This window comes from Oryx dammah, unplaced genomic scaffold (genome assembly GCF_014754425.2).
Source record: "Oryx dammah isolate SB20612 unplaced genomic scaffold, SCBI_Odam_1.1 HiC_scaffold_8, whole genome shotgun sequence".
Taxonomy (NCBI): domain Eukaryota; kingdom Metazoa; phylum Chordata; class Mammalia; order Artiodactyla; family Bovidae; genus Oryx; species Oryx dammah.
The window spans coordinates 24782760-24803084 of record NW_024070192.1 but is presented as its reverse complement, the minus strand read 5'-3'; the positions used below and the strand labels follow the sequence as shown (position 1 = coordinate 24803084).

The window sequence follows — 20325 nt, the reverse complement described above, 5'->3', positions numbered from 1 at the left end:
AGAGACCTATCAAAAGCCAGCATCTTCTAAAAAGGATTTCCCACCTTCTCTGGGGAAGTCTTTGAGTCTCTCCTTTCAAAGTTTCAGAGAAGGCAATGGCACCCCACTCCAGTACTCTTGCCTGGAAAATCCCATGGATGGAGGAGCCTGGAAGGCTGCAGTCCATGGGGTCGCTGAGGGTCAGACACGACTGAGTGACTTCACTTTCACTTTTCACTTTCATGCACTGGAGAAGGGAATGGCAACCCACTTCAGTGTTCTTGCCTGGAGAATCCCAGGGACAGGGGAGCCTGGTGGGCTGCCGTCTATGGGGTCGCACAGAGTTTATCCTATCAATCCCAGGGAGGCTTCTGAACCTTTGAGATTCCTGAACCAAAAGACAAGAGTCTGGCACTGGTGCCCACACACACCCTATCCTTGTCAAAACAGGGGCACCTGGCTCCCAACAACCACAAAGACCCTCCCTATCCCACTTTAGGGTCCACTCACTGCCTGGTCTGTTCCCGGTTGGAATAGGTGACATTGACTACTGCCGTCTCACTCTCCGTGTTCACTGGGGGAGCAAAAACAGAGATCAGTGTTAGAGCAGTGAGTCCTGGAGACGGCACCAATGATGTTCTTAAAAGGCTCATCTTTGAGGGCCATGCAGTCAAGAAGGAAATACTTCAATGACAAACCAGAGCATTTCCCCTACAGGCCCCTTTCATCACAACTCCTGGAAAATTCAAATTAGCCTATCATTTTCCTTTAACTTTAATATGCCTTCCTTAGATTTCCCTGCCAGCCCTCAAGAGAGCAGGCATACACACGGATGTGCAGTCAACATATTAGCAGTTATGCAGCAGAGAGCACACACATACACATATACCCCAATCTGGAAATAAATTTATTCTTAGAAAGAAATTTATACTAGTTAAAAATCACACACTGAGATTAGATAAAGAAAAGGTCTGTAAGGACATCCCTGAAGAGATTTGAAAACACCTAAATCCATTTTAGAGTACCCTCAAGTATTCACTGATCAGACATAAGCGTATCACCACCTAGCTGAATAAGTCGACAAGAGTTGCTGCCATGGAGTCTGGGGGGCAGGATTTGGGAATGGACTTGGGTTGGATGTTAAGAGTTCCATGTGATCTGGCCACATACTCTTCCCCCATTCTGAATTAATAAAATTAACCTCTGCTTTATGTATCACTGTCTTGTGATTTGGGGTCCCCTAGACCTGCTCAAGAAAGCAGGGCTCTTTCTTAGGCTCAAAAATCACTGCAGATGGTGACTGCAGCCATGAAATTCAAAGATGCTTGCCCCTGGGAAAAAAGCTATGACCAATCTAGATAGCATATTAAAAAGCAGAGACTTTACTTTGCTGACAAAGGTCCGTCTAGTCAAAGCTATGGTTTTTCCAGTAGTCATGTATGGATGTGAGAGGTAGACCATAAAGAAAGCTGAGCACTGAAGAATTGATGCTTTTGAACTGTGGTGTTGGAGAAGACTCTTGAGAGTCCCTTGGACTGCAAGGAGATCAATCAAACCAGTCCATCTTAAAGGAAATCAGTTCTAAATATTCATTGGAAGGACTGATGCTGAAGCTGAAGCTCCAATACTTGGCCCACCTGATATACAGAACTGACTCACTGGAAAAGACCCTGATGCTGGAAAAGATTGAAGGCAGGAGGAGAAGGGGATGAAATGGTTGGATGGCATTACTGACTCAATGTATATGAGTTTGAGCAAGCTCTGGGAGTTGGTGATGGACAGGGAAGCCTGGCATGCTGCAGGCCACGGGGTCACAAAGGGTCGGACACGACTGAGCGACTGAACTGAACTGAGACTGCTCAGCCCTGGCGTGGGGGACTTGAACCAAAAATAAAAAAAATCCACCCCTTCCCCTACAATACCAAAGGCACTTATCACCACAAAACCGCAGTGCAGACCACTCTCAGCCCCTCTGGCCTGTCAGTAGAGCTCTCCCATCTCAATAGAAAGATTCTGCAAGAATCTTCTACCAGTTAAGTGGAAATACAGGAGTGAATCAAACAAACAAAACCTCTGCTCTCATGGAGCTTAAACATACTAGTAAGAAGAGAAAGCAAAAAATATAGTAAGCAAAGACGGTGAAAAGATGGTATGATAATGGACTATTACTCAACCATAAGAAAATTATTAAATCTTGCCATTTTCAGAGATGTGGATGGACCAAGAGCATATTACGCTTAGTGAAATGTCAAAGAAAGACAAATACTGTGTGATATCACCCATATGGGAAATCTAAAAAATACAGATGAATATATGTGCAAAACAGAAACACAGATAAAGAGAAACTAGTCATTACTAAAAAGGAGGGGGGCATCAAGGGTATGGGGGTATGGACTGACAGACACAAACTACTATGTATAAAGTAAAACAATAAGAACTCCCTGGCAATCCTGAGGTTGGGACCTAGCGCTTTCACTGCCAAGGTTGGATCTCCGGTCAGGGAACTAAGATCCCACAAGCCAATAAATAAATAAACAAAACAGTCAAAGGACAAAAATATATTGCACAGCACAGGGAGTTATAGACATTATCTTGTAATGACATTCAATGGAGTATAATCTTGAAAAATGCTCAATCACTATGGTGTGTAATTGAAACTAATATATTATAAATCAACTATACTTCAATAAAAAAAAAATAAATTCATGTTCTCCCTGAAAAAAAAGTAGAAGGGGTTGCGTGCTATGGAGAAATACAAATCAGGGAAAAGGAGGTGGTGTTTAGGGGTATAATTTCACATAGGGTGGACAGAAAGGGCATTGCTTAGTAAGCGGCATTTGAGCAGACGAAGAGTTTATTATTACAAAAGCAAACATTTCCCATTCTGTTTTTTCCAGGGAGCAGGCATCGCCCAGATCAGGTGTGTTATGGTTCTCTGGTGAACCTCTGAACTAGCAGTGACCCCTGCTGGGCACCCCTCGTGAAACTCTCCAACGTGCTCGCAAGCCACTGCTGTCTGTCCAGAAGTAACTGAGTCATCAGTCCAAGATGTAAGCAGGACTGGAGAATGGATATCAAGGACTGAGCAATGGCTATCCGTGCTTCCAGTTATGCCCTGGTGCTTACAGCAAAAGCAAGCTCCAGGGTCAGAGCAGAAGAGAACCTGTTCGACTGATTCAGCATCTCAGATCTATGTGCAGGCAAGTATTTGAGTTACAGCTTGGCCCTTTAGAATTTGGAGATGAATATTTTGTCTTGCCTAGGTTTCTTAAAGATCTGCAAACTCAAACCATTGTCTGCCTAACGACTGAGCTCTACTTTATGTCCAGCCCAAATCACTTCAAATTTTTATTCATCCACTCATTCGCTTTTGGCTGAGCTGGGTCTTCACTGCTGCCCGTGGGCTTCATTCTAGTTGCATCGAGCAGGGACTCCTCTCCATTACAGCAGGCGGGCTTCTCATTGCTATGGCCCCTCTTGTTGCAGAGCGTGGGCCAGCGCAACGGCCTCAGCAGCTGCAGTTCAAGGGCTCTAGACGGCCAGCTTCAGGAGCTGTGGCACCCAGGGCTTTGCTGCACCATGCCCCACGGCAGGTGGAATCCTCCCTCTTCCCAGACCAGATGAAACCCACATTCCCTGCATTGGCAGGTGGACTCCTAACCACTGGACCACCAGGGAAGTCCTCCACATTTTATTTTGGCTCATTTCCTCTGAAAATAATTTATAATCTTAAGCAATGTGAAAAGAACCTAAGAAGTTTTGGGAGAAACTTCAAAAACCATAGCAAACTTTTTATGATCTAGAATTCCTTTTTATTATTTCTCCTTCTGCAAGGAGATCCAACCAGTCCATCCTAAAGGTAATCAGTCCTGGGTGTTCATTGGAAGGACTGATGTTGAAGCTGAAACTCCAATATTTTGGCTACCTGCTGCAAAGAGCTGACTCATTTGAAAAGACCCTGATGTTGGGAAAGATTGAAGGCAGGAGGAGAAGGGGATGACAGAGAATGAGATGGTTGGATGGCATCACCAACTCAATGGACATGAGTCTGGATAAATTCCAGGAGTTGGTGATGGACAGGGAAGCCTGGCGTGCTGCAGTTCATGGGGTCGCAGACATGACTGAGCGACTGAACTGAACTGTGGGCCTACTATTTTTTTTTGGCTGCGCCAGGTCTTAGCTGTGGTAAGTGGGATCTAGTGCCCTGACTAGGGATCAAACCCAAGCCCCCTGCATTGGGAGACGGAGTCTTAGCCACTGGACCACCAGGGAAGTTCCCGTGGGCCCAGTCTTAAAGAAAGATTTTGCCTGCCCGTAAGTATTTTTTAATTAACCAAAGACATGTAGCTGACAATCAGTTTCTATCCCCTCTGCCCACCGGCCCCCCCCAAAAAAAGACAACTTGTTGATTATTCCAGACAAAAACCAAGAGTTATGAAGCTTTTAAAATAAAAGGGCTACAGATTTACTTAGCTTGCATGCACAGCTTCCATTCTTAACCTATTTCTAAAATCTTGGGAACCTGTTTCTACCTTGGCTGGCTCATGGAGACTCCATGCTGGGAATGAGTGATTTTGTTGATTCTCTTATTAACCAGAGGAGAAGCCAGTTCCAGAGAAGTAGCAGAGCCAGAGCTGGGACACTCCGCTCTACCTCCCTCCACGGTACTCTCTGGCTGTCTTTGCTTGGTGTTCCAGAGAGACGTGGCACCAGAAAAGGAAGCAGAGCAGATTTCCGCCCTTCCGCCCCCACAACTCCTCCAACAGCCACCTACCCCTACCCCACTATCGCCGCCTCTATCCACTCTTACCTTGCTCGCAGTTCTCCACTGTACCATACTGAGCCAGCAAGCTGTCCAGTACCTGAGAGCAGGGGAAGGGAGTACGGCTAACCTGAGTACCCCAGGAACTCACCAAGTCATCACTGGGCACACCCCTCACCCCAAAGCACTGGGAAAGCCTTTGGTGGGGACTGAACATGTTACCTGCTTGGTTTGCCCTTTCTCAGGTACTAATGCTGGTGGTAATCCATCAGAATTTCTTCACAGAATGTACTTGAGCTCAAAAAGGAACTTAAGGTGCTTTTTGGAAGCAGACCTGTAGCGCCTGGGTCCCCAGCCGGTCCTCTGTCATCTCTAAGCTTGGGGTTCAGGAATACCCTTCCCCCTCCCTGATGCCTCTCACCAGAGGGAATGCCCAAGAACTCATGCTGGAAGTCTTAGGCTGAGGATGCAATCCAACTGTCCACCCGGGCACCCCCTCCCTCAGAATCTCTGGCCTAGAACCAAGCCCCCAGGACACCTCCCAGTCGTCTCTGCCACCTCAGGCTAACCAAGACTTCCCTCCCAGTCTCCGTGACCCCACTAACAGTTTCCCCTAATCACTTACTTCCCATCGAAGCTGGGGTGGAATATTTCGGATCTGTATTTTTCGACTCCTGAAATTAGAGAGAAAACATCAGTGACAGCTCTGAATACTTTAGGGGCCTGTGACCTTGTAGGTTTTAGTCCTCGTTCCAGTCTATCTTCCTACTTTCTACTCAACACCTAAGCCTTAAGAGTCTAAGAATGATAACCTTTGGGAATGGAAATCTGGCCTCTTTTTAGAGAGCGAAATACAGTGCGACCACAGATAGGAAAGCCAAAACCAGGTGCCCTAAGCCCTAGGATAACATAATTCCCCCCAGTCATACCTGCTTTGTTCATCTCTCTTAGGTTCCTCACTAGTTATATCTTACTCAGTAACCATCCGTTACCACCCACCGTTGTTTCGGCCTCTAGGAATACCGAGCTAGCTATGTGAATTATTGGATGAATCATTCGCCTGATACCTTTTTAAATCCGGGTCTACTCCATGCTGGATGACTTTGTTCTACATGCTGGGGACACAACGGATAAATAAAACAAAGTGCCTGGCCTCAAGCTGCTCACAATTTATTAGGGGAAACATACATGCAAACAAATGGCAGCAGGATAGTTGGCAGTAGCTAAGCTCTTTCTTTGATCCAGATTTAAACTTGCACTTCACTTGGCACTGATCTTTAAAAGGTTATTTAACTCGACGCTCAGTTTTCTCCTTTGTAAAACAGGGATAATACCTATTCACAGGGAGGTATGAAGTGATGTTAGATAATATTATCAAGAGCTTAGCAAAGGGTTTCAAGTAAGCATCGTACTTAAGATGTAATAATAGACACACGTGTGGATACTAAGGTGGAGTGATTAACACACACAATCCAGCATCGTGACCACCCCCTTCCCTCCTCCCAGTTTATTACAGTTCCTCCTTTCCATCTTTCAAACCCCTCTTAAAAATGTAATTTTCCCTGAGGAAGGGCTTTCACGTTTGAGGTTGATTCCCAGGGCAATTAATTGCTCACCACCCAAATCAATGCCCTAATCCCTGGACTTAAAACATTTCAATTGACTTGATCTGCACTGGTCAATTGTCACCTGTCTTTGTGTATCCTTGATTATAAAACTCTCGGTGTCGGGACATGGTCCAACGAGATTCCAGTGGCACGAGGGAAAGATGAGAGCAGGAAGCAAGAAAGTCCAGTTCCAGCCCTTCAACTGCCCCCGACTGGCTGTCCTGACTAAGCCACTCAAGCTTTAGGCCCCGTGTTCCTGGCTGACATGCAACAGGGCCAAGTCAGTTCTTGCCAAGTTAGGGGAAAATCATGCTCAAAACACATGAGAGTGAGATTTCCTTGGTGGTCCAGACTCCACACTTCCAATGCAAGGGGCATGGGTTCCATCCCTGGTAGGGGAACTAAGATCCCACATGCCACGTGGCGTGGACAAGAAAATATAAAAAACAAAACCCTACACACACAGGAGGGCAAGGGAAGGGATGCTGAACTCTTAACTGTAAGTGTTTGATCTTGGCTCTCTGCCCTCAGCCAGCTCACTCATTTCACCCGTGACCAAGTCTTTCTTTAGATGTAGAACGGAAACAGAAGGGTCTTTAAGACCTCTTCTAGCTCTGCAGTTTTGAGGGGAGAGAGTCTTTATCAATGAAACACACTAATGAAACCTCTTCTGGGGTTGAAACAAGGAAAATCTGGCATAATGGTTCTTTTCTTTGGTTTGGTTTGTGAACCTGATCTAAGGAGGGTAGACCACAGCAGGACAAAAGAACAAGCATCAGAAACAAGCCCCCTTCCAGGGCCTCGGGTCCCACATCCCGCCAGCTTCTCGGGATCCAACTCAATGGCCAAGAGTGAGCTTCATGCTATCGGCATCACATGCTATATGGGATTTCCCATAAACAACTCACTTTGTGATGAAATGGGCAAAGAAAAGGCAGGAGCTCTCACAGGAGGAAAGTCAAACTCTTGGTGAACTGAAGAGGTGATTTGCACCATTAGAAGACTGAGAACACTGATCTACCTTAATGCCAGTGACAGGGGTCACCAAGGTGAGTGAGGACCTCTCTCAAGCAAATGCTTCTGGAAGGACCACAAGGGGATGGGCAGCTGACAGCCTGGAGTTCAAACCAGTATGGGCTTAAAGCAGCCTCCTGCGGAAATTTAGTTTGAAGAGCACTCTTTCAGGATGGTCCCTTACTATCATCTCAGGTCAAGGGTCAAAAATACCCTCTTCTTACTTCAAACTCCCTCTTTTAGGGGCTTTCTTTTAGGGTAGGGAAGAGTTGGGAGGGGATGGGGAGGTGAAATCAAATCTCAGTTTGGGATGTTAATCCATATCCTGAAAGCAATGGCAGTCTGGAATGTCTGGAATGTTCCAGGAGAAGGAGGGGGGAGGAGGGCAGGGACACCCAACCAATGAAAGAAAAGACATCCTGCAGCCCTCCCCCACCCCCAAAAGGCACGGCTCACCCACCTCTCCAGGGCACACACACCCAATCCTGGGAACCTACACAAGGCCACTTCAGGCCTCCAAACCTGGCCAGCAAGGCAAACCCTGACAAAAACACAGAGACCACGAGCTTTTGTCTTTTAAGCCCTTGGCCTGGTTTGTATTAAGTATTGCTATTGCTAAGTCGCTTCAGTCGTGTCCGACTCTGTGTGACCCCATAGACGGCAGCCAACCAGGCTCCCCTGTCCCTGGGATCCTCCAGGCAAGGACACTGGAGTGGGTTACCATTTCCTTCTCCAATGCATGAAAGTGAAAAGTGAAAGTGAAGTCGCTCAGTCATGTCCGACTTAGCGACCCCATGGACTGCAGCCTTCCAGGCTCCTCCGTCCATGGGATTTTCCAGGCAAGAGTACTGGAGTGGGGTGCCATTGCCTTCTCCATATATTAAGTATGGTGCTACCTAATTTCTTTCAGGCCCAAGGCACATGGGGCCATGTTGAGAACTGGACCCAGTACGCAAGTCCCTTCCAGGAACCCATGGCTAACTCATTCACCCTACAGGCATTTCCGGTTGCCCAGTACAAGCTGGGCCAGGGCGGGGTGCTGAGGGCTTGGAGGGTCAGGATGGAAGTTAAGAATCCCTGACTTCTTTACTCAGTACCTTCGTTTCCTCCTGTGGAAAACTGATAGGGCTTTTGTGAGGACTTAGAACAGGCAGGAGGCCTGCTAAGTCATGGTCCCAGTCCCAATTCCAGTCAGTCCCCAGGACACTGGCATGGGAAGAGGCTACACGTCTGACAAGGAGTGGCTACCTGTGATAGTAAAACGGTTAGGCTTCTGCACTGATGGGGAAATAGCGGGAAATACCACAGCCCACATCCCCACCTCCTGTGACAACCAAAGGGCCCCAATCCAGCACTTGACTGATAGACAGGCTTCCACTAGATTAGAATGGAGGCTGTGCACTACAGGCACACAGAGCACTGCACACTGAGCAGGACCCTGAATGCCAATACCTACTGTTCAGAAAAGCAAGAGAACTCCCCGAGGTTCAGGAGCCACCACCCATCCTGGAGCTGATAAACTCGTGAAGGGAAAGAGTAAAGCCTCCAGCCCCCGGCAATGAAGGCAATGGTCGCACAAGTCAAATTATTTCCCTGGATGCCAACACCCTGAGGCTTCTGACCCCCTCTGCCTGCCCTAACCAGTAGGCCCTGGGGCAGCTCCCTAGACACAGAGCAATCATAGGGGACGCTCCTTTCTGATGTGGTTGGGGGCAAGCAAGGGACACGAGGGCCACAGGGACCAAGTGACCTCCTTCGAGCCCAGGGGAGATTCCAGGAGAGACCAGAGGGAGAGAGCATCTGAGCAACAGCTAAGGAGATAAATAGGAAAACAAGAGATTCAGGAAGAACAGGAGCTGGACACCTGGAAGTATGACTGGAAGCTCCCCGGGGCAGGGAGCTCTGGTCCTTTTTACTTTTTGAGAGACATGTCATTGACCTTGAATGGGAAGGAAAACTGTTCATTAAGGAAGACACTAACATGTCAGGAGTGCTTACCAGACGCCAGCTGCAGACTCTACACCTCCAAGAAGCCTCCCACTATCCATGCCCATGGTAACTGCAGCTCCATTTTACAGACTGAGGCCCTGAGATTGAGGGCTTGATTATCTGCCAAGTCAGATACCCAGAGTCAGAGTCAGTACTGAAACAAAGAGGCTGTCTGGTTCCAGGCTCTTCCAGGCTTGTCCCCTTGTGCTGCCTTTTTGATGACAGAAAGGAAACAAGTCTTTGCCAAAATACAGGAAAGGTTTGGCTTGAGGACAAATTTAAAACACTTATAGAGTTCAACCATCAGAGTGAAGAGCAGACGTGCTGAGTGGGTACTGCTCTCCGTGAAGTCAAAACGCCCCACCTACAACTTCTCAAGACATGTATTTCCATAGTTACTTGAAAAGGGATTCATGGGTTTTGAACACTGACTAGATATATGTTAATATTAGAACAGGCTTTGGTAACCGTATGTTTGTTTTCGATATCTGTGAGTCTATTTGTTTTGTATATAGGTTCATTTGTACCATTTTTTAAAAAATTAAGATTCGTTAAAAAAAAGTCAGGGAATTCCCTGGCAGTCCAATGGTTAGAGGGTTTCCAGGTGGCAAAGTGGTAAAGATTCCCTCTGCCAGTGCAGGAGATGCAAGAGACATGGGTTCGATCCCTGGGTTGGGAAGATCCCCTGGAGTAGGAAATAGCAACCCACTCCAGTATTCTTGCCTGGAAAATCCCATGGACAGGGGAGCCTGGCGGCTACAGCCTACGAGGTGGCAAAGAATCAGACACCCCTGAGAGACTGAGCACACAGGCACTCACAGCAGCAGTTAGGACTCTGAGCAGCTCTCACTGTCAGAGGTTAAGAGCTCAATCCCTGGCAGGGGAGCTAAGATTCCACAAGCCTCAAGGCATGGCCAAAAAGATAAAATGCTGATTTTTAGAAATACATACTGAAACAGTTACAGATAAAATGTCATGTCTAGGTTTAAAGTAACCAGGGGTAAAATTAATACAGATCAAATATGATTTGGTAATTTTTGGTGATGGGTACATGGGGGAATTAATTATCCTTTCTACTTTTCAAAATATTTTTTTCCCATAACAAAAACTTTTTTTAAAAAGATAATTCTAGCTCACCCAATTTTAATGTCATCACAGATTCAAAATTAATGAGTCTAAGCCAATGAAGTTTTCTTCTTTTATTTTTATTATTTTTATTAGCAAGAATCCAGATTTGGTGAGGAGCCTCATGGGGGCAGGGAGGACGGGTCTGAGGTCTAGTGGAGAGACAAGCAGACGCACAGGCAGAACGCTTTCAGAAGGGGGCCTCCCCAGATAACAGAATGCACACCTGGACGGAACACACCCTGGGAGGCCTTTAGGTCTTCGGGAGGACAGCTAAAAACTGCCTGCCCTAGAAGTGTTGTTTTTCTAACCCCTGCAGACAAACCACCTCCTTCCTCCTTCCACCCCCATGTCCAGAGGGTAGGATGCGACCTTCAATTATGCTAGCGACCTCATCTTGCCCTAGTGGGAAGACTCCCTTTACATCAAGGTGGAGCAAGCCAGTTGTGGGGAGAGAGGCAATAATAGGTTTTGGAAAACTGTTCAGGCTTGGGGCCCCAACCCTCAGAGGCCCCTATCAGAGTCAAATCAAGGCTTTCATCTCTCCAGAGAACTAGGATTAAGTCAGATTCTCCAGATTAGACCCTCATCTCCACCTCTCCCCCAGGTCACGGTTCTGACTAGCAGGCTGCATGCTCTTGAGCAAGTCAAGCCTTCAACTCTCCAGACCTCAGTTTCTCACATCACAGAAACAAAGGATTAGGATTAGCCCATTTTACTGGATCTTGTATTCCCAGATAGAGATCAACCCTCTCCACCTATAGTGATACACTTTCTTTCTTTCTTTTTTTAATGTCTTTGGCTGTGCCAAATACTTATTTAGTTGTGGCATGCAGGATCTTCACTGTGGCATCTTTGCTGTGGAATGCGGGATCTTAGTTCCCTGATGCGGGATCTTAGTTCCCTGATCAGGGATCAAACCCAGGCCACTCTGCATTGGGAGCATGGAGTTCTAACCACTGGACCACTAATTTTAAAAGTTCCTACGCCTTTTTAATTAGAGTGATTTTCTGTGTCTTAATGGTCTACAGAAGTGGTTGTGAACCAATTTTCCCCCTGGAGATTCTCATTAGGAAATATGATAAAAGGTAAGAACACTCTTCACCAGAAAGATGCAAACATTCTGCACACAATTTAAAGATTTCATGGGTTAATGAAAGCTTTGGAATCCATCCTCAGCCCAAAGTTAAGACACTCTCTCACACATCCACACTTAACTTCATCCGCAGTGATACCCAAATTCACTCCAGCCTCCAGGCACTCCTCGAAAACGTGGGAAGAAACAGCCGAAGGCAATTAGAAAACTAAGCTTGCCTGGTGATGGGGTTGGGGTTATTACTTGGCCATTTTAGAAGAGTGAGCAACTAATTAAGATTTTTCAAACTTGCAATGACACCATGTTCTTTTCATTCTAATCAGCAGTCAAGGTCATTACCACTTTCTTAAGGTTTCTGGTGTCCAGCTGCTGGAGTCATTCATTCCAGACTTTCTTGGCACCTGGTAGGCACTGAACCTGTGTTATCCACACTGCAGTAGCCATTAGTCTAGTCACGTGTGGCTACTGAGCACTTCAAATCAGTGACTGAATTTTTTCTTTAAAGGTTTCATATAATTTAACTCTTTCGTCTCTAAATTTTATGAACTCTAAATACAGATCAAATGCGTCCAATGAAAATTTATCATATGAATTGGAACAGGCTCTAACAGTAAAATAAAATACACATTGGGTTCCTAAGACTTTATGCTCATCATGATCAGTTATTCAGTTATGTCCGACTCTTTCTGAACCTGCAACCCAGCAGGCTCCTCCGTCCATGGGATTTCCCAGGCAAAGAATACTGGAGTGGGTTGCCACTTCCTTCTCCAGGGGATCTTCCTGACCCAGGGACCAAACCTGGGTCTGCTGCATTACAGGCGGATTCTTTACTGCCAAGCCACCAGGGAAGGTAGTACCCCCCAAAATTAATAATAATAAAGTAGTAAAAGTAAGTTTATACAAATTGCATGCTGACAGTAATCTCTGAATACATTTAAAAAATAATTTGTTGAGTTAACCTTCTACATTTACTTTCACTTTTTTTGAACTTCCCTGGTGGTCCAGTGGTTAAGAATCCACCTGCCAATGCAGGGGACATGAGTTCGATCCCTGTCCAGGAAGATTCCTCATGCCTCAGAGCAACTAAGCCCGTGAACCACAACTAGTGAGGCCATGTTACGCACAAGAGAAGAAACCGAAATGAGAAAGCCCTCGAAAAGCAACGAAGACCCAGCACAGGCAAAAATAAATTTAATTTTTTCCATTTTTTCCTCAATGTAGCTATTAGAAAATTTACACTTAGATATGTGCCTTGCCTCACATTTCTACTGGACAGTGCGAGGCACTGTGCTGCAGCACAGAGCACGGAGTGATGAGGAAGCTAGGCAAGCCTCCTGCTTTCAGTTTACAGTCCAGCAGGACACCCTAGCTTGGTTAGGGACGGGAGAAGGGAACAGACAAGGTTAACTGCATTGAGGAGGTGGGCTGGGCACAGTAACCCTTCAGAAGTGGGTGATACTGTCGACTCCTCAACAAGAGAGTCCCATGCAGCTGACAACAGAGAAGAGGCACCGACCCCCCCCCCAAAGCTGGCTCCCATCCCAGTTACTTTGCCCAACTGAAAAATCACACATAAAAGATGTCCTAATGTGCCAACCTCTGCCCTTTCCATAAGATCACCATTGACCTAGTCCTTCCTCCCCACCCTGCCTCCTTATCCCTGTAGAGTGGAGAGGTGGAGAAAAAAATAATTGTGGAGGAAAGCTTCTGAAGGGGGCGGACCTGGCACGCTCCAAGCATGGCAGTAGCTGAGAAAGGGGGCGGGGCTGGGGAGGGGAGGAGAAGCTGGCCCAATGCCCAGGGCTCTGTGCCAGGCTGATCCAGAGGTAGGGCAGCCAGACAGGCAGGCAGCCGGGTGGGTTGATGGGCAGGGTAGGGGCTGGAAAGGAAAACACGGACCTGCTGGAAGATGCAGGACCAGGCAGAACAGATGCCACCACCAAGGGGTCAAAGTATTGAGGGAACAGGACAGCAGGGACACCGCTGGAATGTATCTCTGGTCCCTCGAACATGGTCTTTTAAAGCTATGCAGCACACACACACTGTCCCGTGCGCTCCTAAACTAATGCTGAGGACAGGAAGCAAATTCTGGGGAGAAACTCTGGGACGAATCATAGTCCCTCTTTGGAAGGCTCTTGTACTGTGTTTAAAGTGCTCCTGGCCCGCCTGGAATCAGGGAAGACGGGGATTCATTAGGCTTCTCAGATGACCAAGGACACACACACATCATTAACCCAGCAATAGCAAGTTCCAGTTGAAGAAAATCAGATTCCGACACCGAGGAAATCAGATGTAGACACTGAGGTCTAACAGAGTCCTAAATAGTCCCTCTCACTTTATAGAAGGAGAAACCGAGGCACAGGAAAAGGAAAGAGACTTGGAAACTGAGGTAGGACTAGAACTCAGCTCTCCTCCCAGGCTGGTTTCTGCTCATCTCACCAACCTTCGGTTCTTTCTCTCTGACAAGAAGTGTTAACACAGCAGAAGCTTGTATAGCCCCAGTGTCAGCAGCAGGAAAAATGCCCATATTCTGTATGGCTAAGTGCGTGCCAACTGGCTTTTATTGCATGCGGCTCCAATTTGGGCACAGGATTTAACTTGCAGAAGAGCTAACTACACTATAATACGGCTGGATGATTGTCAGAGAGATTTGTTAGCAGGAAAAAGTATAGTCACCAAATATTATCTTGCAAAATTTCATCTTGGTTTGGGCTAGGCAGGAGTGAAGAGGTGACAGGCAGTTGGGAAGGCGCTACCTGGTGTTGGAGAGCAAGCAAAGGAGGAATAAATCTTTTGCTCAATTTACTCATCTCGGAAATACATGGTTTGACTAGAGAGCCCACTTTTTTTCTCCTTGCCCATCTGGGCAGCGCCAGAGGAAGCCAAAACAGAAGCTAAGACAGTGTAGCTCTTTCGAGACAAATTCCAAGTCAGCCTGGGCCAATTGCCACTCCCTGCCTCCACAGTGCTCTCTCTGCCTAGAATCCATGCGCTTTCACCTGAGGGCTGCCTAGAGCCTGAGCTGGCCTCCTGAGCTCTACAGTGTGAAGTACGAGGTGTGAAGGAGCCATGCGCTAAACCGGATGCATGGAGACAAACAGGAGAGGTGCCCACTGTGAGTGGCACAACCCTGCTGGTGGAGGGAGCAACGCTGTGGGTAAGAAATGAACCACTGGGGACACTGCTCACCTTCATTCTCTGGCTGGTAATGGGAAGCGTTCCCAGGATCCTCCCTCAGAGTGGGGGAGGCTAATACACTGCAGAGGAAAAGGTAGAGGGGGCTAGAAAGACCTCACGGAGAGACTGATTTAGCTTTCATCCTCTCAGTGGAGATATCAGCATCTCTTGAAGAAGCTTTAGAGCCAAAAGGTCTGGCCTCAGGGGCCAGAGACCTGGCTGAGGATGGAGCTGACACTCAGGGGAAAGCACTATCAAGGTGTGCCTCAGAAATGAAGCAAGGGGGCGGCAGGGGGGGGGGTCCCTCCCCTCATGAGGGACCAGCAAGCTCTGAAGCACAGCTCCAGGCTAAGATTTTGAGGCAGAGAAGCAAAGAAATGAAAACTAGACCAGTCTTAAGAGAAACCTTCTTCTCTTCTTCTGCAACTCACAATTTGCACTGAGAAAGACCTTGGTGTCACTTGGGCGCTTCTTGGAATTAATTGCTAGTGTTCCTCTGAAAGGATGGGAATGTATGCCAGTGGACGTTGAAAAATACAATTCACCCTGTTGGTGGGAAGGCGCTCTGGTTGTGTTCCTCCAACAGGAGGTTAACAACCTCAAGGAATTCTCTCCTCCAGCTGCCAACACAGACCTGTTGGTGGTGGAAAACTTCAGGAACTGCTGTTTCTTTCTTTCTAGTGGGTAGTGCACAAAACAATTCTCCTCTGCCACAGACGCGCAGCCCTGAGTTCTGCCCCGGCTTGTGCGGGAGCCACATGCCCTCTCTGTTAAAGGCCTTTCTCCCCAGTCCCAGACTCTGCCAGGCCGTCCCATCAGCGTCATGCGAGATGGTTCTCACCATCCTGGGCCAGGAGCAGGAGCAAGGGACCCAGGGCGGCGAGGACAACGGGGAGCAGGCGCGGCAAGGCAAAGGCGAAAGAGGTGCCTGGGAAGGGCGGCAGCAGCTGAGGGTGGGGGAGGGCTGGCAGCAGCTGGGGGGGAGGAGGGGAGTCCTCATGAACGGGCAATTGAGAAGGGCCGAGCAGCTGAGCGGCCGGGCTGGCGTCGCCGGGCCTGTGCCCCACGTGGGCCGGCCCCTTCCCCCAGCCCCTCTCACCTCAGCCGGGAGAAGCCGAGCGCTCAGCCCCCCAACCCGGCTGCTGGGTGGGCCGAGTTGGCAGAGCACAAGGAGGGGGACCGAGGGTGTGCCCGGGGCCCGCGGGGGCCCGGCGGTCTAGAACGTTCTGCCGCCAGAACCCCCTCGGCTTCCCGACTCGCCACAGCCGGTCCCACCCGGCCCAGGGGGCCCCGGGCTACCCGCGCAGGGCCCGGAGGGGGAGGGGACAGCCGCCGGGGGCTGCCGGGTGGGGGTGGGGACCAGGACTTTGCCCTTTGTCTCTCTCTCCAGAGCCACCGGCCGAAACCCGACCCCATCAGCGAGCCAGGCAGCCAGCGAGGGGCAGGCTCCCCCTCTGGGGTCCTTTAGTAAATCCAGACCCGACCTCCCTGTGGTCAGGGCTGTGACTGAGGTGGTCCTGTGGGGGAGGGGGCTTCCCGCCTGCAAACAGGCCTGCAAGCATTTAAGTGGGAACCGGTTGGGGGTAGGGGGCTGGAAGTGGGGCCGCAGAAGCAGGAGGGGAGAAAATGGCCCGGGAGGCGGCATTCCTTAGAGACCTCGGCTGGGCTGTGGGAGGAGGCAGGACCCGGGCCGGGAGGCCTCCCACTGAGAGGCAGGAACTGAGGCCTGGGAGTGGGGTGGGCTGGGGGCGCGGACCCAAGAGGCCTTCCGGGCCTCGAGAAAAAAGACCCTCCTCCCTGGGCGTTCTGGGAGCCACTAGAAAATTTATAATCAAAGAGTCACACCTCCACGCAGAGTAGGGCATTTGTCTGGGGGTGCAAATGACACTCTTTTGTCCGCCCTCTTGGGGTGTCATCAGTTAAAGACAATCTTATTAATAACTCACGTTTACACAGTACTTCAGCAAAGAGGCGGACACAACAGCCTCTTTAGGGTTTACAATCCACACTCTCCTATGAGCCTAGAACACAAGAGGTTGATTTGAGCCTCTAAACCACAGAATATTGAGAATATTTTTACTTTCATTCTGCAGCTCAAAAACAGGCTCAGGGGTTAAGTGCCTAGTCCCAAGTTGACACTAGCCCACCAAGTGTCACCACACCATGAGGCCTGCTCCTGCTCACCAGGAAAAGGTAACTGGGTTCTCGCTCCTCAAAAACATGTATGAGCTATGAATTATGATTCTGTAGGCTTGTAACAAAGGTTAACGCTTTGTCCTTTCCTGCTAGGAGGAGGCAGGGTGGGAGGGGAAGCCACTTGGGCCCTGCCCTTCCCCCCAGCCTCCCATTTTCCCCAGGTTTGAACCTAAACAAAAGGAAAAGGGAAAGGAAAAAAAAAAAAAAACCCTAAAGCTCCAGCCCTGGCACCTCCAAGAATGCCAAAGGATGGAAGCTCTTAGAACTCAAAATACATACATACCCAGTTATTTTCCAGGTTTAGGAGATGGGAAGGTTTCAGATGGCAGGAGGCCCAAGAAGATACTGACCCCAGATCCCAAAGTATACCCACATCTGGCCAAAGGGCAAGCTGAGATGGACATCTGAATCCTAAACCACTCAAGTCCTTCTCCAATTCATTCAACTCCCTTTCCGTAGGTTTTTCATTAACAGAATAATTCCCATTTCCTATCACAGCTGCCCAGACACAGGGAGAACATTCTTAGTTTTCTTCAACCAGTCAAGATTGCCTGAAAATCCCAATGATGAGAAGAAAATACAGTACAAGGCAGGTATAAAACAACAGGAAAAATTAATGCTAAGCATGTTTTTATTTGCTAACCTTATGCTCTCCCCCCAAAAAAACATTCAACTTCTCTTAAAGGATCACCTGCTCCCACCTTCGAAGAGAGCTCAGCCTTGAAGGTACAAAGGTCTGAGTTTGGATCTCAGCACTCCTTATTCAAGGTACAACTTTGGCTAAGCTACCATAACCACTTAGAGGTTCAGCTTCTTCTGTGGAATGAAGACTAATGCTTGCAGGGTTCTTAGAAGTCAATGTAGGAACAATGCCGACATCTGAGTAGGTACTCAATAAATGCTTATCATTGCAAAAGGCACTCATCTTTTGACCTACAGCACAAAGAAGATGCTCAATAGGGGAAATAACAGTGACTATTCAGTATCTACCTGGAGGGGGGCTCTGCTCTCCCCACTAGGATACCACCACTCTCTTCCAGAAGAGTTATCACCCCACAAACATCTCGCTACCTGCCCACAGTTTTCTCCTGAACCCACTCCTATTTTTTCTGCCCATCCTTCGAAACACAGCTTACACTCACTCAAAGCCTACCTCCTGCTAGTTCCTGAGGTTGTGTGCCTCGCATTGTTTCTGTGCTCCCACAGCTTTTCTTGGATCTAAAGTGAAAATGCTGGGGGGCAGGAATGTTATCTTGCACCTTTTTTGTGCAGCTCCTTCTCCCTATGTCTCCATTCCCTGCCCTGAAAAAGACCAAATAATGCTAGATAAAAAACCAACGAATAATCAAATGTTTAATTCAGGAGAAGGGTCAGGCAAAGACTCCCATTTTATATAAAATGGGGAGGCAACCACCATGTAAGAAAATCAAAACCGATGATGCAAATACGGCTGGAGGGAGGTAGGAATGCGGTGTTATTGTTTATGGGGTACAGTTTCAATCTTGCAAGATGAAAGGATTTCTAGAGATAAGTGGAGAGGATGGCTGCACACCAATGTGAATATTCTTAGTACACCTGAACTGTATACTTAAAAATGGAGAATTTTATGCTCTATATATTTTACTTCATAAAATTGTTTTAATTATTGCTTACTAATTTTAATATAAAATTTAATTTTTAATTTAAAATTAATTTTTTTACTATGCCACAGCTTATACAAAAAAAAAAGGATAGAGGAGGAAACCTAAAATCTCCAGGAGAAAAATGATCTGATAAAGTGTACTTCCTTGCATCTCCACACTAAAGACTAAGGTCTGTCTTTGTATTACATCTTGTCCTTTGTATTTCTGGTACCTGGCAGAGGGGATGTCAACAGCAGACTCTGAACAGATAAAAATAAGTGCATGCATGCATACATGCATGAATAGAGGTACCAAGCTTTGGAGCAATATGCAAACTATCAGATGTCTAGTTAAATATTTTCTTACATGATTTAGTTGTAAATATGTATTTTTAAAATTACACCCACTTCATCCCCTAAAATGGCTGATGACTAATGGCAAGACCCCCACACACTCAGACTAAAGTGGCTGACTGTGTGGTGTCTTAGAGGAGAAGAGAGGAACTTGGGCCTAGACAGGCACTATTCTTCTAGTTAGAAGTTCAGGGAATTCCCTAGGGGTCCAATGGCTAAGACTCTACACTTTCAATGTACAGGGCAGGTGTTCCATCCCTGGTTAAGGAACTAAGATCCCACACACCATGGGGCACGGCCAAAAAAAAGAAGTTTAAAGGAAACTACCCAAGATGGTCGGGGCAAGGGTGGGAAGGTGAAATAAAGATGATCTGAGAGATCTGCGAGGTGGTGACGTTTGTGAAATCATTTTATTCCCCCTCCTGCACAGCTTATTATTCTGGACTTATATCATTCCAGCCTATTCTAAAAAGTCAGCAGAAGCAGCTTTGAACCAAATGGTAATAAACATTGGGAGGAAACCCCTCTATATAAAATGAAACTTCAGCCAGCTAGATTTTCCCTTCTTCCACATTAAATAAAAAGTTGCTGGAGTGGACGTGAAAAGATTCTTCTTCTGAACCCTGCTGTCTCCCCAGCCAACGTCTTATTTACATCCAGTCCTCGCTCAGAACAAACTGGCTGCAGCCACCAACAGCCACGTCTGTGAAGGATCGTCTTTGCCCTTTAATTTAGGGTTCCGTCTCCAAATCCTGCCAAGGCAACTGCTCTCTATTACAGTTGGACTTCTCCTCCCAAGCAACTTAGAGACCTGGAGGAGGAAGTGGCATAAATGTCTAATTCTGAATAGATAGCCCCAACAAGTTTACTCCACCCAACAGCCCCCACTTTAGTTCTTGTCTCCCCTCATTTTCTCCTCCTCAAGAGTACCTAATGGAAAGTTGACAAGCCCCAAGCAATCCCAAATGCCACTCCAGAAAAGAGGCAACATACATCATTCCACATAAACTAATTGTAAAACCCTTTATAGTAACTGATTAAAGTCACAAGCCTGTTAAATGGTCAAAAACCACATCCGGATTGAAAGCCCTACCCCTCCCCACCCCACTAAGAGAAGATTCAATCCTCACTCTCTGGACTGAGATGTGGAAAGGGACTTTTTAAGTCTGTGGGTAGGTATGTTTGTACCTTTTGAGCAGAAAGGGCTGAAGAAAGGAAGTGGACATGAAGGTGGGTCCAGAGTACACCTTTGGAGAGTATTTCCAGACCAGGGAAACAGACTGAGACCACCACGGCTTTGCCATCTAAGAGGGCACAGGGAGGGGAGCCATGGATGCAAGTCACTACCTCTGAATCCAAGGGATGCCCAACTCCTGAATGCCTACTTTGTTAGCTTAAGTAAGAG

The 20325-nt window shown here is 47.5% G+C and overlaps 1 protein-coding gene across 3 annotated transcripts in view; it reads right to left on the bottom strand.

Annotated features, from left to right (window-relative positions):
• IGF2BP1 (insulin like growth factor 2 mRNA binding protein 1) overlaps nt 1–20325 on the bottom strand; it is a 40019-nt gene that overhangs the window by 10692 nt on the left and 9002 nt on the right. For all 3 annotated transcript variants that reach the window (XM_040245622.1, XM_040245623.1, XM_040245624.1), the window contains exons 3-5: nt 5367–5415; nt 4790–4841; nt 490–553 (exon numbers count right to left, since the gene is read on the bottom strand). In XM_040245622.1, coding sequence (XP_040101556.1) covers nt 490–553; nt 4790–4841; nt 5367–5415 — 165 coding nt within the window. The remainder of the gene's footprint in view (nt 1–489; nt 554–4789; nt 4842–5366; nt 5416–20325) is intronic.